At 39.3% G+C, this 11169-nt stretch overlaps 1 protein-coding gene across 17 annotated transcripts; it reads left to right on the top strand.

Annotated features, from left to right (window-relative positions):
* Positions 1–3598: 3598 nt before the first annotated feature.
* LOC126615928 (putative disease resistance RPP13-like protein 1) lies at positions 3599–10911 on the top strand. 17 transcript variants are annotated; one of them, XR_007620941.1, is made up of 11 exons: positions 3600–7440; positions 7695–7804; positions 7959–8207; positions 8403–8476; positions 8597–8726; positions 8839–9015; positions 9110–9238; positions 9377–9472; positions 9582–9682; positions 9795–10076; positions 10148–10911. XR_007620941.1 is itself a non-coding variant. In XM_050283853.1 (2 exons), the coding sequence occupies exon 1, from the start codon at positions 3679–3681 to the stop codon at positions 7390–7392; it is 3714 nt and encodes a 1237-aa protein (XP_050139810.1). In that variant the 5' UTR covers positions 3599–3678; the 3' UTR covers positions 7393–7440; positions 7531–7676. The 17 variants fall into 17 exon arrangements, 1 of the variants encoding a protein (XP_050139810.1); XR_007620937.1 differs by having other exon boundaries at positions 8403–8498; XR_007620939.1 differs by having other exon boundaries at positions 8366–8476.
* The last annotated feature ends 258 nt before the right edge of the window (positions 10912–11169 follow it).

The raw sequence follows: 11169 nt of genomic DNA, 5'->3' as shown, positions 1-11169 counted from the left end.
TTGTACTATTTTTTTAGGTTCTTTCAGCAATTCTTCCATCTATTTACTTCTTGTTTCTTAAATGAATCTCTATAAAATTCTCATAATTAAATAAAAAAGTTTATAAAGCCAAAGAGAGTGGCCAATACACTTTGGGCCTTGAATTGGGTTGGAAAAAACCCAACAATCAAAATAATGAAGGATTGGCAGATTGATGAACTTTTGACTTTTTCAGATACATCTGCCCCATCAGTTACCAGGGTCTTGTATACTGAGAAGTATGTATTGGCGCGCAGGTATAAAACCCTAATCACTGCCGATTTTGGGCATACCCCAAATCAAAACCCATACCACAAAATTTTCCCAAACCCAGAAAAAACCCAGAAAAATCCAACTTACAGGTTAAAAAACACATACCCATCTCTCAAGTTTCAAATTTTCCCGCCAATCTTTGCAAAAACGCCTACTTTTTCTCCCTCCAAGACTCGTCGGACCTCGGGAAATCCCCGCTCTTTGACTTCTCGTCACTAGCGCCCAAAAGCCCATGTAAAAGCCCCAATGCCATCTTCCTCCAAATTCCGAACAGAACCGCCGCCCTGCTCGTGAAAGCCGCGATGAGGATTCAGAAGCAGCCAGCGAATTCTAAACCAAAAACCCAAAATAAACGGGACGGTTTGGGGCCTCGTTTTTCTATACATCTGGAACTGGTCCGCCCCAAAAATTTCAAATCCCCACCCCGCCCCATTTCTCTTATTTAAAAATTGGAACTGGCTCGTACCCACCCCGCCCCGATCAACGGTTCCTATACTCGTTTGCCCACCCCTACATGTGACAGCCCATTGTTGAACTTATTTTTTTTAATAATTGAACTTATTTTTTATAATAATTTAAAAAAAAAAAATCAGTCATCAATCACCACATTACGTGATTTATAAAATATGATCTAGAAATTTAGTATCTTTAGCATTTCCCTTAATTGATGTTTTATTTTCCCTTTTACTTCTTCATAAGTCTCTCTTTCTTCTTCATAAGTCTCTCTTTCTCTTTCTTCTTTTTTCTTCTATTAAAAGAATTAAAATCTCTCAAAATCTCAATTGAATACACCCCCTTAGAAAGAAAGGAAATGAAAGTCTTTAACCCACCCAATCCGTTCGAAACCCTACAGACTAAAATGACCATCGCACCCCTGCCTTTCCACGATTATCAACATGCAGCATGAAGATCAGCGGCAGAGAGAGTCAGTGGCAGCCTTGTAAATAAAGTGAAATTCGGACCCAAAGACTGTTCATTTCTACAGTGCAATTGAAAAGCCTTCTTTAGACTAAAGTAATTACGTTCTTCACTTATTTTAGCAAACTGAAACTTACGATCTAATGCTAGCAGAAAACTTGTCCTATTCACCCATACAAAAGGAAGTGGGCTCTGTTGGCTGACAGTCGAGTCTGCTCGGCGCTGCTACATTCTGCTCCGAACAGAGAGCTCATGCTTAACTTGGTCCCTCAAAACTCTTCTTAGTAACTTGTTGGAGGCTGTTCGAGGAAATTCTGGTACAATCTTGACCAAGCTCACCAGTTCAGCCAATTAAAATATTTGAAAACTTCAGAAAATTCGGAGGAAAAAAAAAACAGCTAAAAATGCCGTTAACATGCTTTGGTTTCTGAAACAGCAACAAAGAAACACAGGCGAACTGTCACGGGACATGTTTTTGTTTTGAAAATTATTAGAAGTCAAACCTTAAACAAAGGGTTAAGGTTGCTTTGAATGGCTTTTGAGAATTTCTTCTTTAGCTCGTCTGGTTCGGAGTCGTATCCCTTCTTTAATATGACATATATAGCCAACTGTTCAGGACCACCACTCTTGGGTGCAACACTGACTGCAGCTGTCTCCAAGATGCTTTCATCAGCCCGGTCACAAACGCGCTCGATTTCAACGGAACTTGTCTGAAATTCAAGAAAGATCGAAGGTATTTAATGTTTCGAAAACAAGTCCGAGCATATCAGTTTAAATGTAAACAGATGATCTGGCAACAAATCTTGCACTTGTTCATCAAATAAAGGGTGCAGGTGAATACTATGAGGCTACATCAAGGGAATGAATCTTACGTGACACGACAATATGATCAACAAAAGTCTTATCTCAAAAGATATTTTTGTAAATTCATATATTAAAATTATAAAAGTCTTAAAATTTAGGAACATATCCTTACAAACAGTACCTGATGAAAATTTATTGCACGATATACGAATAACGTACATAATTTACGGATCTCAAGATCCTTGCGAAGAAGATTTGGAGGTGAGAGATGTGAAGGACAGTTGATCCGCGTGGTGGTCGTACAGCCGTCACCAGCTTCTGACAATGGTCGCAACTAAAAACTAGTTAAATGGGCAGTTGATGACTTCTTGAATTTCTTTATTAATTTGATTAAATTAATTACTTAAAAAAATTGATTATGTTAATGATTGTCCATCTGTTGTTTATCAAATGTTTTTCTTTATACAAATGATACTTAAAGCGCTAGTCAAACAAAAAAGCTCGGATTCGACAACAAAAATCACAGAATCTAGGATTCAATGCAAGTTACAACTTTGCCATTTTATTTATATACCAGAAATTTTGTTTTTATAAAATCAAATGAAAGTTTATTATATACACTTTTCTCGACAAAATATGTGTAGTAATGCAATTTAGACACATCCAATTAATCCCGTCGAAGAGAAACTCTCTAATACAATGTCCAATTATTAGAGAGAATAATCAAATGTTCACTTTCAACAACACCAATATTATTTTTAACTTGTTAACTACTACATTCATAGTCCGACAAGTATCAAGTCTCAATATTAATTAAAATGAAATTCAGATGTTTAAAATATTTTATTTCTCTCTCATTCTTGCTGATGTGAGATACTTCAACAAAGTGACTACATAAATTTGCAAAATAAAAGAAAAAATTAAAAGAGAGTTTTGAAAAAAAATTAATAATAATGCATATACATATATATAGGCCCTTTAAGGGAGAGATCCATTTTTTTTTTAAATGGGGACACTCTCTTAATCATTAGATTTGACTTTAATGAAATTCTGTGGTTAAGATTAAATCATATGCCACATAATCTCAATCGCATAATTTTATTAAAGTTAAATCTAACGGTCAGGAAAGTGTCTTCATTTTTTTTTTTTTTGAAAAATGGAAATCTATTCCCTTAAGGCTTCTTATATATATAATATAAATTAATGCTCAAGACGTCAACACGTATCATATTGTACATGAAGTCGTCGGTAACTTTTTTATACATAGAATTGAGGAATTGACCCGGAGAACCAAACCGTTGAATATGGCGCCAAAATCCAACGTCATCCAACCGACACATTACGTTCTACCACTAAATATGTTTTCCTATTCCATAGTTTTGATTCAAAAGAAAAGGAAAATGTCATCCCTCCGACGCATTTTCTACACCCTTTTGTACTCTTTTGGAAATTTCAACCCACATGCCAAGAAACAACAACGCATGTCGTTTTCAAAAAAAAAAAAAAACAACGCATGTCCATCCAAGTCGTGCCACTACTGGTTACGATGTAAAATTAAGATATATAATCCTGCATGCTAGTTCCTCACTTGAATTTCACGAGAATTTCCAGTTTTTCAACTTCAAATACTCCATCAAAAAGTAATCTTTTTGCCAAGAAGAGAAAATGGCTTTGGTTGGAGAGGCTTTACTCTCCGGTTCAATCCAGGTGATGTGCGCCAAGATTGCCTCCAGAGAGTTCATGGACTTCTTTCGGGCAAGAAGATTCAACCATTCACTCGTGGACAGACTGAAGGTGACGTTGATGACCCTCCATGCAGTGCTCAACGATGCAGAGGAGAAGCAGATTGTCAACCCTGCCGTCGAGATGTGGCTTGACGAACTCAAAGATGCTGTGTTCGATGCCGAGGACTTGGTGGATGAGATTGATACTGAAGCTTTGCATCACAAGGCGAAAGATCAGAATGGGACAACCCAGGTGTGGAACATCCTTTCTACCTCTCTGAATCCTTTTAATTATAAAGGCTTGAATGGTAGATTAGAAAATTTATTCAACAAGTTGGAACACCTTGCAAAACAAAAAGATATCCTCGGTCTTAGAGGAGGTGTTGGGGGCAAGGTTTCACAAAGAAATCCCACAACTTCTGTTGTTGAGGAAGGATTTTGTACCTATGGTAGGGATGGAGACAAAGAAAAGTTAAAAGCTCTACTGCTGCTCTCTGAAAATGAAAGTAGCAGTAATTTTTCTGTAGTCCCTATAGTCGGAATGGGTGGGGTTGGAAAGACAACTCTTGCTCAAGTCCTTTACAATGATGAACATGTTAAAGAGCACTTTGATATGAATGCTTGGGTTTGTGTTTCCGAACAGTACGATGCTTTGAGGGTGATTAAGACCCTTATTGAGCAAATCACTGAGAGATCTTGTGATGTCTCAGATATGAATTCCCTTGAAATTCGACTAAGGGAACAAGTAAGGGGAAAGACATTTTTATTTGTCCTGGATGACCTTTGGAATGAGAGCTATGGTGACTGGGATCGGATACGAACTCTTTTCACGTATGGGGCGAAGGGAAGCAAGGTCATTGTAACAACAAGGAGTAAACGTGTTGCATTCATCGTACACAATACCATTCCAATTCACGACTTAGAAAAATTGTCGGAGGAGGATTGCTGGTTGCTACTGAAAAAACATGCATTTAGAAATGAAAACCCCAATGCACATCCAAACTTGGAAGAAGTTGGTAAGAAAATTGCACGTAAATGCAACGGTTTGCCTTTAGCTTCAAAAACACTGGGGGGTCTCTTAGGTTGTAACCTAGACTATAAGGAATGGAATCACATATTGGATAGCAATCTTTGGGATCTACCACACTCTAATAGTGTTCTTCCTTCTCTAAAATTGAGTTACCATTATCTTCCAACTTACTTGAAACGATGCTTTGCTTATTGCTCAATTTTCCCGAAGGACTATGAATTTGATAAGGAAAATGTAATTCTATTATGGGTGGCAGAAGGTTTAATTCCACAACTAGAGAGCGAGAAAGCAATTGAAGAGGTTGGTGAAAGATACTTTGATGAACTGTTATCGCGATCACTATTTCAAAGACCAAGATTGGATCAACCAAAATTCACTATGCATGATCTCATCAATGACTTGGCTATGTCTTTGTCTAGAAAGTTTTGTTTTAGGTTGGATCAGGAAAATTCACATGAAGTTCCTAAAAGAGTTCGCCATTGGTCGTATATGAGAGGAAAATTTGATACAACTCCAAAATTTAAGCCATTAGATGGAGTTACATGTTTGCGTGCCTTCTTGCCAATGTCTTTATCACCATATAATAGCCACGGAAATGTAAGTAATAAGGTTCTAGATAAATTACTGCCAGCACAAAAATGTTTACGGGCATTTTCATTGTCAAGATATGATAATATCAGTCGCTTACCTGATTCCATTGGTAAACAAACACACTTGCGCTACATTGATCTCTCTTACACAAAAATTAAAAGGTTACCAGATAGAGTGTGTACTCTTTATAATTTACAAACTCTACTGTTGTTAGGCTGTTTTTCTCTTGTTGAATTGCCTGCAGACATGAGGAAATTGATTCATTTGCGTCATCTTGATATTAGTGGAACTAAAATAAAAGCGATGCCGGTGCAAATGGGTAAACTAAGAAGTTTGAGAACGCTTACTGCTTTTGCGTTGGGGAAATCTACTGGGTCAAATATTGGAGAACTGAGGGAGTTGTCGCACCTTCGAGGAAAAATTTCTATCTTGAATCTGCAAAATGTAGTCGGTGCTATTGATGCCTTGCTGAAGGATAAGAAAGATCTCAATGAGGTAGAGTTGTCATGGGGTAGCGTGGTTTCCGACGATTACGTAAAAGAGAGACAAGTACTTGAAAGCCTTCAACCTTCTGTAAAACTGGTGAAACTGACCATCAGGTCTTATGGTGGAACCAGTTTCCCGAATTGGGTGGGAGACTCGTCCTTCTCCAACTTACAAGTGATGCGTCTGATTGATTGTTGTAAATGTAGTTCTCTGCCACCAGTTGGTCAGCTACCTGCTCTGAAAGAGCTCTACGTAGAAAGGATGGAATTTGTTACGAGTGTTAGTGTTGAATTCTATGGGGGAAATCAACCATTTCCATCTTTAGAGAAGCTAGAGTTTATGGATATGCCAGCATGGGAGGAATGGGTGCCAAGTCCAAGTGGAGGTGAAAGTCCAGATTTTCCTCGTCTTAAGAACCTGACTTTAATAAATTGTGAGAAGCTCAGAGGAAACTTGCCCCCTCATCTTCCTTCCTTGAAAATACTTTGGGTGTCCAACTGTGAGGTTCTACATGAAAACAGAGCCAGTAATGTTCTGAACATGGAATCCTTACGACCATCTCTTGAAGAAGTGCAAATAAGAGGATGCCCGGGTCTCTCATTGTTACTAAAGACGACGGAGACGCTGCCGTCGCTTCAGATGCTCCATATTAATCTTGTTGGGACAGGGACACAGTGGTTGCCGCAAATGTTGCACAACAGCAATCGTCTTCAAAGTTTGACTCTATATAGCTGTTCCTCACTCTTGTCGTTGCCTTCAAATGGTCTGCCCGCCACGCTCACGTCACTCCGTATAGAGCATTGCAAGAAATTAGAATTCCTATCGCCTGAGATGATGGCCCAATTGACTTCCCTTCAGTCTTTGGATCTATTCAATAGCTGTGATTCTCTGAGGTCCTTCCCTTTGGGCATTTTCCCCAAACTTTCATCTCTCGATATCGATGGTTGTCAGAATCTGGAATCCCTTTCTGTTGAAGAAGGAGCACATGAAAATCTCAACCATCTCAACACCCTGGATATCAGTTACTGTCCAAATTTTGTCTCTTTTCCCAACGGAGGACTGCCCACTCCCAACCTGACTGCCATTAGAGTCGCTGGATGCGAGAATTTGAAGTTGTTGCCGGACCGAATGCACACCCTCACCGCCCTTCAACGTGTTTGGATACAAAATCTTCCAAATGTGGTGTCATTTGCACAAGGGGGTTTGCCTCCCAACCTACATACATTTTATTGTATCGGCAGAAGCCGGGAAGTGCTGGAGACGTTGCTTAATGAACAGCTACTCCCCGCCACTCTTCACACTCTCGATATCTCTTATGTATCGAATCTGAAATCTTTGGACGGGAAGGGACTTGAGCACCTCACTTCTCTTCAAGAGCTCCGAATTTCATGCTGCGAGAGTCTCGAATTCCTACCAAAAGAGGGTTTGCCGGCATCTCTTTCTTATCTGATCATCTGGCGTTGTCCTACACTGAAGAAGGCAAAATATTGGAGAAACATATCTCGCATTCCCTGCATAAAGATAGATGACCAAGTCATCATCCAATGAGCTTTCATTTCACTCTCTCCAACTCTCAACTCTCGAGAAAAAAGCCAGGTACTTTTTCATTTATTATTAAATTGATTGTCTTCAGCGATATTCCTACATAAATTCAAGTTTCAGAGTCCAATTCCAATGAAATTATAGGAGAATGCGAGGGGAGTGACTTCTTTCTAGTCTGATACTGTGGAACTACTTGGGGTGGATATACACACACACACACACATACACGTATTAAACCCTGGATGATGGTTTCCTCATGCTTCTCTCGGCATAACTTTCTCATTTTTCACTGTAACTGTGATCTTCAGGTAGGTTGTGTTTGCTTGAATGTGAGTACGTACATTACGTTACTAGATAAGGAGGCTGGTTGTTGTGGTATAGATTTCACCAGTGGAACATTGCGGATCAGCTGTAAATTGTAATTTACTCCCTCTCACTTTTTCTATCTTCAGTTTGCCTTATCTGTATTGCATTTATATTAACAGTCTTTTCCTTTAACAGTTCAATTCAACTATATGCTAAGTCAAGAGAATGTGATAGGACTAACTGATATATCGGTTTCATTGATGCAGCAAGCAAATAGAGTTAACCGGTAAAGACAGGATCATCAAACGTTGCTCTGGTTTTCTGGACTATCAAGTTTGAAATCTTTGGACGGAAGTGGACTTTCATCACCTCCTGGTCTCCCAATTCCTGCCAGGATAGGGACCTCTAGACCTCAGCTCTCGTCAACAGCTATATAAAGATTGAATGTATGTGGGACTTCATCGGTCCAGAGAAAAAACTATTGATAACGATGTCAGATTACATCAACAACTCAGGTACTTATGTATATATATACTGCTGTGGTTTCCATATGGCGGAATGCTTACTCATCTTTCAATGCCTGTCATCTTGAGGTAGGTGTATACACATGCTTCTTTACAAACACAATGGTTGAAGAGAGCATGGCTTATTAACATGTTTGCTAGAATGCCAGTGTTACTAGACTCAGTGGCTGGCTGCCGTGCCTACAGATTTCAGTGTAAGCAGTTGAATACTTGAGTGTTACTAGACTCGATGGCTGGCTGCCGCGCCTACAGATTTCAGTGTAAGCAGTTGAACACTTGAGTGTAAGTTATTCTTCCTTTCTGTAACAGTGTAATTCAACTATGCTATCTGTCAGGACAACAAGATGGGACTGACATATACGTTGGCTTTGTTGATGCAGATGGGACCTCTATAATTGTTAAGATAGGATCATCTACTGCCAACAATTTAAACGTGCATAAATTAGTTGTCCTTGAATGGTGCTAGCTCCGGCTGTCTGGCATGAATGTAATTCTCCTTTAGCCGAAGAGGTAACCCCTGGAACGATTTTTTTTCTAATACTGCTACGGTTTGAACTTGGAATATGAGAGGTGTGTCTTTTCATCTTCTCTTGATGTCACTCTCATCTTCAAGTGGGTGCAGATATGCTTTTGTACGGGCAAAGTGGTTGAATAGCTCAGCATGATCCTTGTAGCACTGGCCGTCATGCTCGCGCTTGTTGGAATTCCAGTAAATGATGTTACTAGAATAGGTGGTTGGCTGGTGTGCTACGGATTTCACAGGAGTGAAATTTCTTATGATGAGCGCTGCACATGAGCTGTAATTCAGCTTTCCACTCTCTTTTATTTGAAGTTCCATTTGCTTGTTTTCTAAGATAACGTAACAGTGATAATTTATTCATGTATGAATTTAGGAGTATCTTGTTGAGCTCTGGATGAAAGAGGAAAGCAATTAAGTTGGCATCCTATTGAAATGGAAATGAGAGAAACCATATCTTTCTCAGTTCGATTTAGATTGTAACAATGGTACAAAGCATGTGAAGGTAAAGCTCTGCGTTCTTTTCCTACATTTGCATCAAAACTCTGCATCCCCATACTCCTTAAAGGAAAATATCACATATTTTTATCTGAACTTGTGCCTGTTGTTGCTGGCCGCCTATGAACATCTTATCTCCTGTTAGCGAACCAAAGGAACTAAGAGATTATAGCATTCTTCTCACCATTGTGGATTTCATGAGCAATCACGAGAATATTCAAAGTTGCATCTGGACTCGGAGGTTTGTTTTCAATATATTAGCATGTGTGTGGTGTCGTGTGATACCCATGGCAAGTTAACAAAAGAAAAAATATATATATTTGAACATTGCAGATTTTCTCACTGTGTAGGCGATAATCTGATTCATTAATCGCTCCAGAGGAAAGAAGCTGTGGAGAAATAGATGATGGGGAAAGTTGGAGCAGCCCCTGAAAATTTAGAAACTTTTTTGGTAAGTAACAACTTCGACCATGATAGTGCTTCGTGTATACATTATTGCAGATAGCACCAGTAAATTCTAATCGCTAAGGGGTCCATTGATTGTTTCTCTTGATTGGTTTTAGTTTTTCTGATTGGTACCTGTTCAGCCAAGTGCGTCGGGGTTCAGTCCCCTCTACACATCGAGGCCATGGCACTACATCACGGGATGCAAATGGTGGCTGATTTGGGGGCAGCTGCTGTGGAAGTGGAGAGTGATTCCACTCTAGCTGTGGCGGCGCTGCAACAAAAGGAGCAGGATTATTGTGTGTTTGGTCTAATATATTTCATGATGGCAAGGCTACGCTCTAATGCAATTGTTCATTGTGCTTGCGAGAGACATGGGAGACCAACAAGGTTGCGCATAGGTTAGTTTCCGATATGTGTGTGTGTGTGTGTGTGTGATGACATACGCATGACTTGACTTGAATTTGTGTAGAAACACTGCAGAGTCACTCGCAGCATAGGCGATCATCTTATTCATTAACCGCTCCAGAGGAAGATTACTCAAACAAAAGCTGCTCTCCACCACTCACCATCTGGACTAACAAGTTTGAAATCTTTGGATCAACACACCTGGCACTCTCGGAATCCCTGCCCGGAGAAGGACCTCAACAACTAGGCTTTCTTCAACAGCTATGCATCATCTATTGTCTTGCATTCCTGCTAGAAGAGGATTTGCCGCCTCTCTTTCTTTTCTGAGGATCACCAAAATGTTTGTGTTGGGATTTTGGCTCGTTAAAGTTAGTGTCCTCTTTTGTTTAGGATTGTATTAGGGAAATTAAAGGTGCACCGATTCTTCTCCTAAAAGGACCAGGAAAGAATCAAAGTTTCCTTGTACAATTAGATTGGAAATCCTAGAAGATAATATAGAAAATGAAAGAGTGTAATTTCCTATTCCATATAAAGTAGGAAACTTAATCAGAAAATAGGCATGTAAACCACACCCTATACTTATAAATACGTGCAGCAAGGCTAGGGAAAGCTCGCTGGAAAGCCAGAAACAGCCACTGGCAAGTGAGAAAAGCCAGAGATAGCCAAGAGGGACAAAGAGAGATTCGTTCTAGGGTTTTGCAAAAGTATTGTAACTCTATTATTAATCAAACAAGCTGTGGTTTCTCTATCCAGAGAAATCACAACTGGACGTAGGCAAAAGTTCTGCAAAACCAGTATAAATCTTATGTATTTTCAGTTATTTTCTAATTTGCTAAGTTTAGCGTCCTTGCCAGATACATCAAAGAGCAAGATCCAAAGGAGAGTCAGAATTAAAACAGTTTGTTCTTCTTTGAACAAGAGGTGTGCAGAGAATATGAATGGAGAAGATTGAGCCAAGATAGCTCACATTCCTTGCAATTTTCATTGATGCAAATCAAAGTCGGAACTTTTCTTTGAACCACTTTTTTTTAATTTTGTACTTAAAACTGCTTCTTCTCAACGTTCCTGCATGACTTCTTCATAAGA

Source organism: Malus sylvestris, chromosome 3 (assembly GCF_916048215.2).
Source record: "Malus sylvestris chromosome 3, drMalSylv7.2, whole genome shotgun sequence".
NCBI classification, from domain to species: Eukaryota; Viridiplantae; Streptophyta; class Magnoliopsida; order Rosales; family Rosaceae; genus Malus; species Malus sylvestris.
Note: the sequence above shows the minus strand (reverse complement) of the source record. Positions and strands in the feature narration are given on the sequence as shown.

Coding starts and splice junctions, on each gene's coding strand:
- LOC126615928 (XM_050283853.1), top strand. CDS start 3,679: ATGGCTTTGGTTGGAGAGGCTTTACTCTCCGGTTCAATCCAGGTGATG.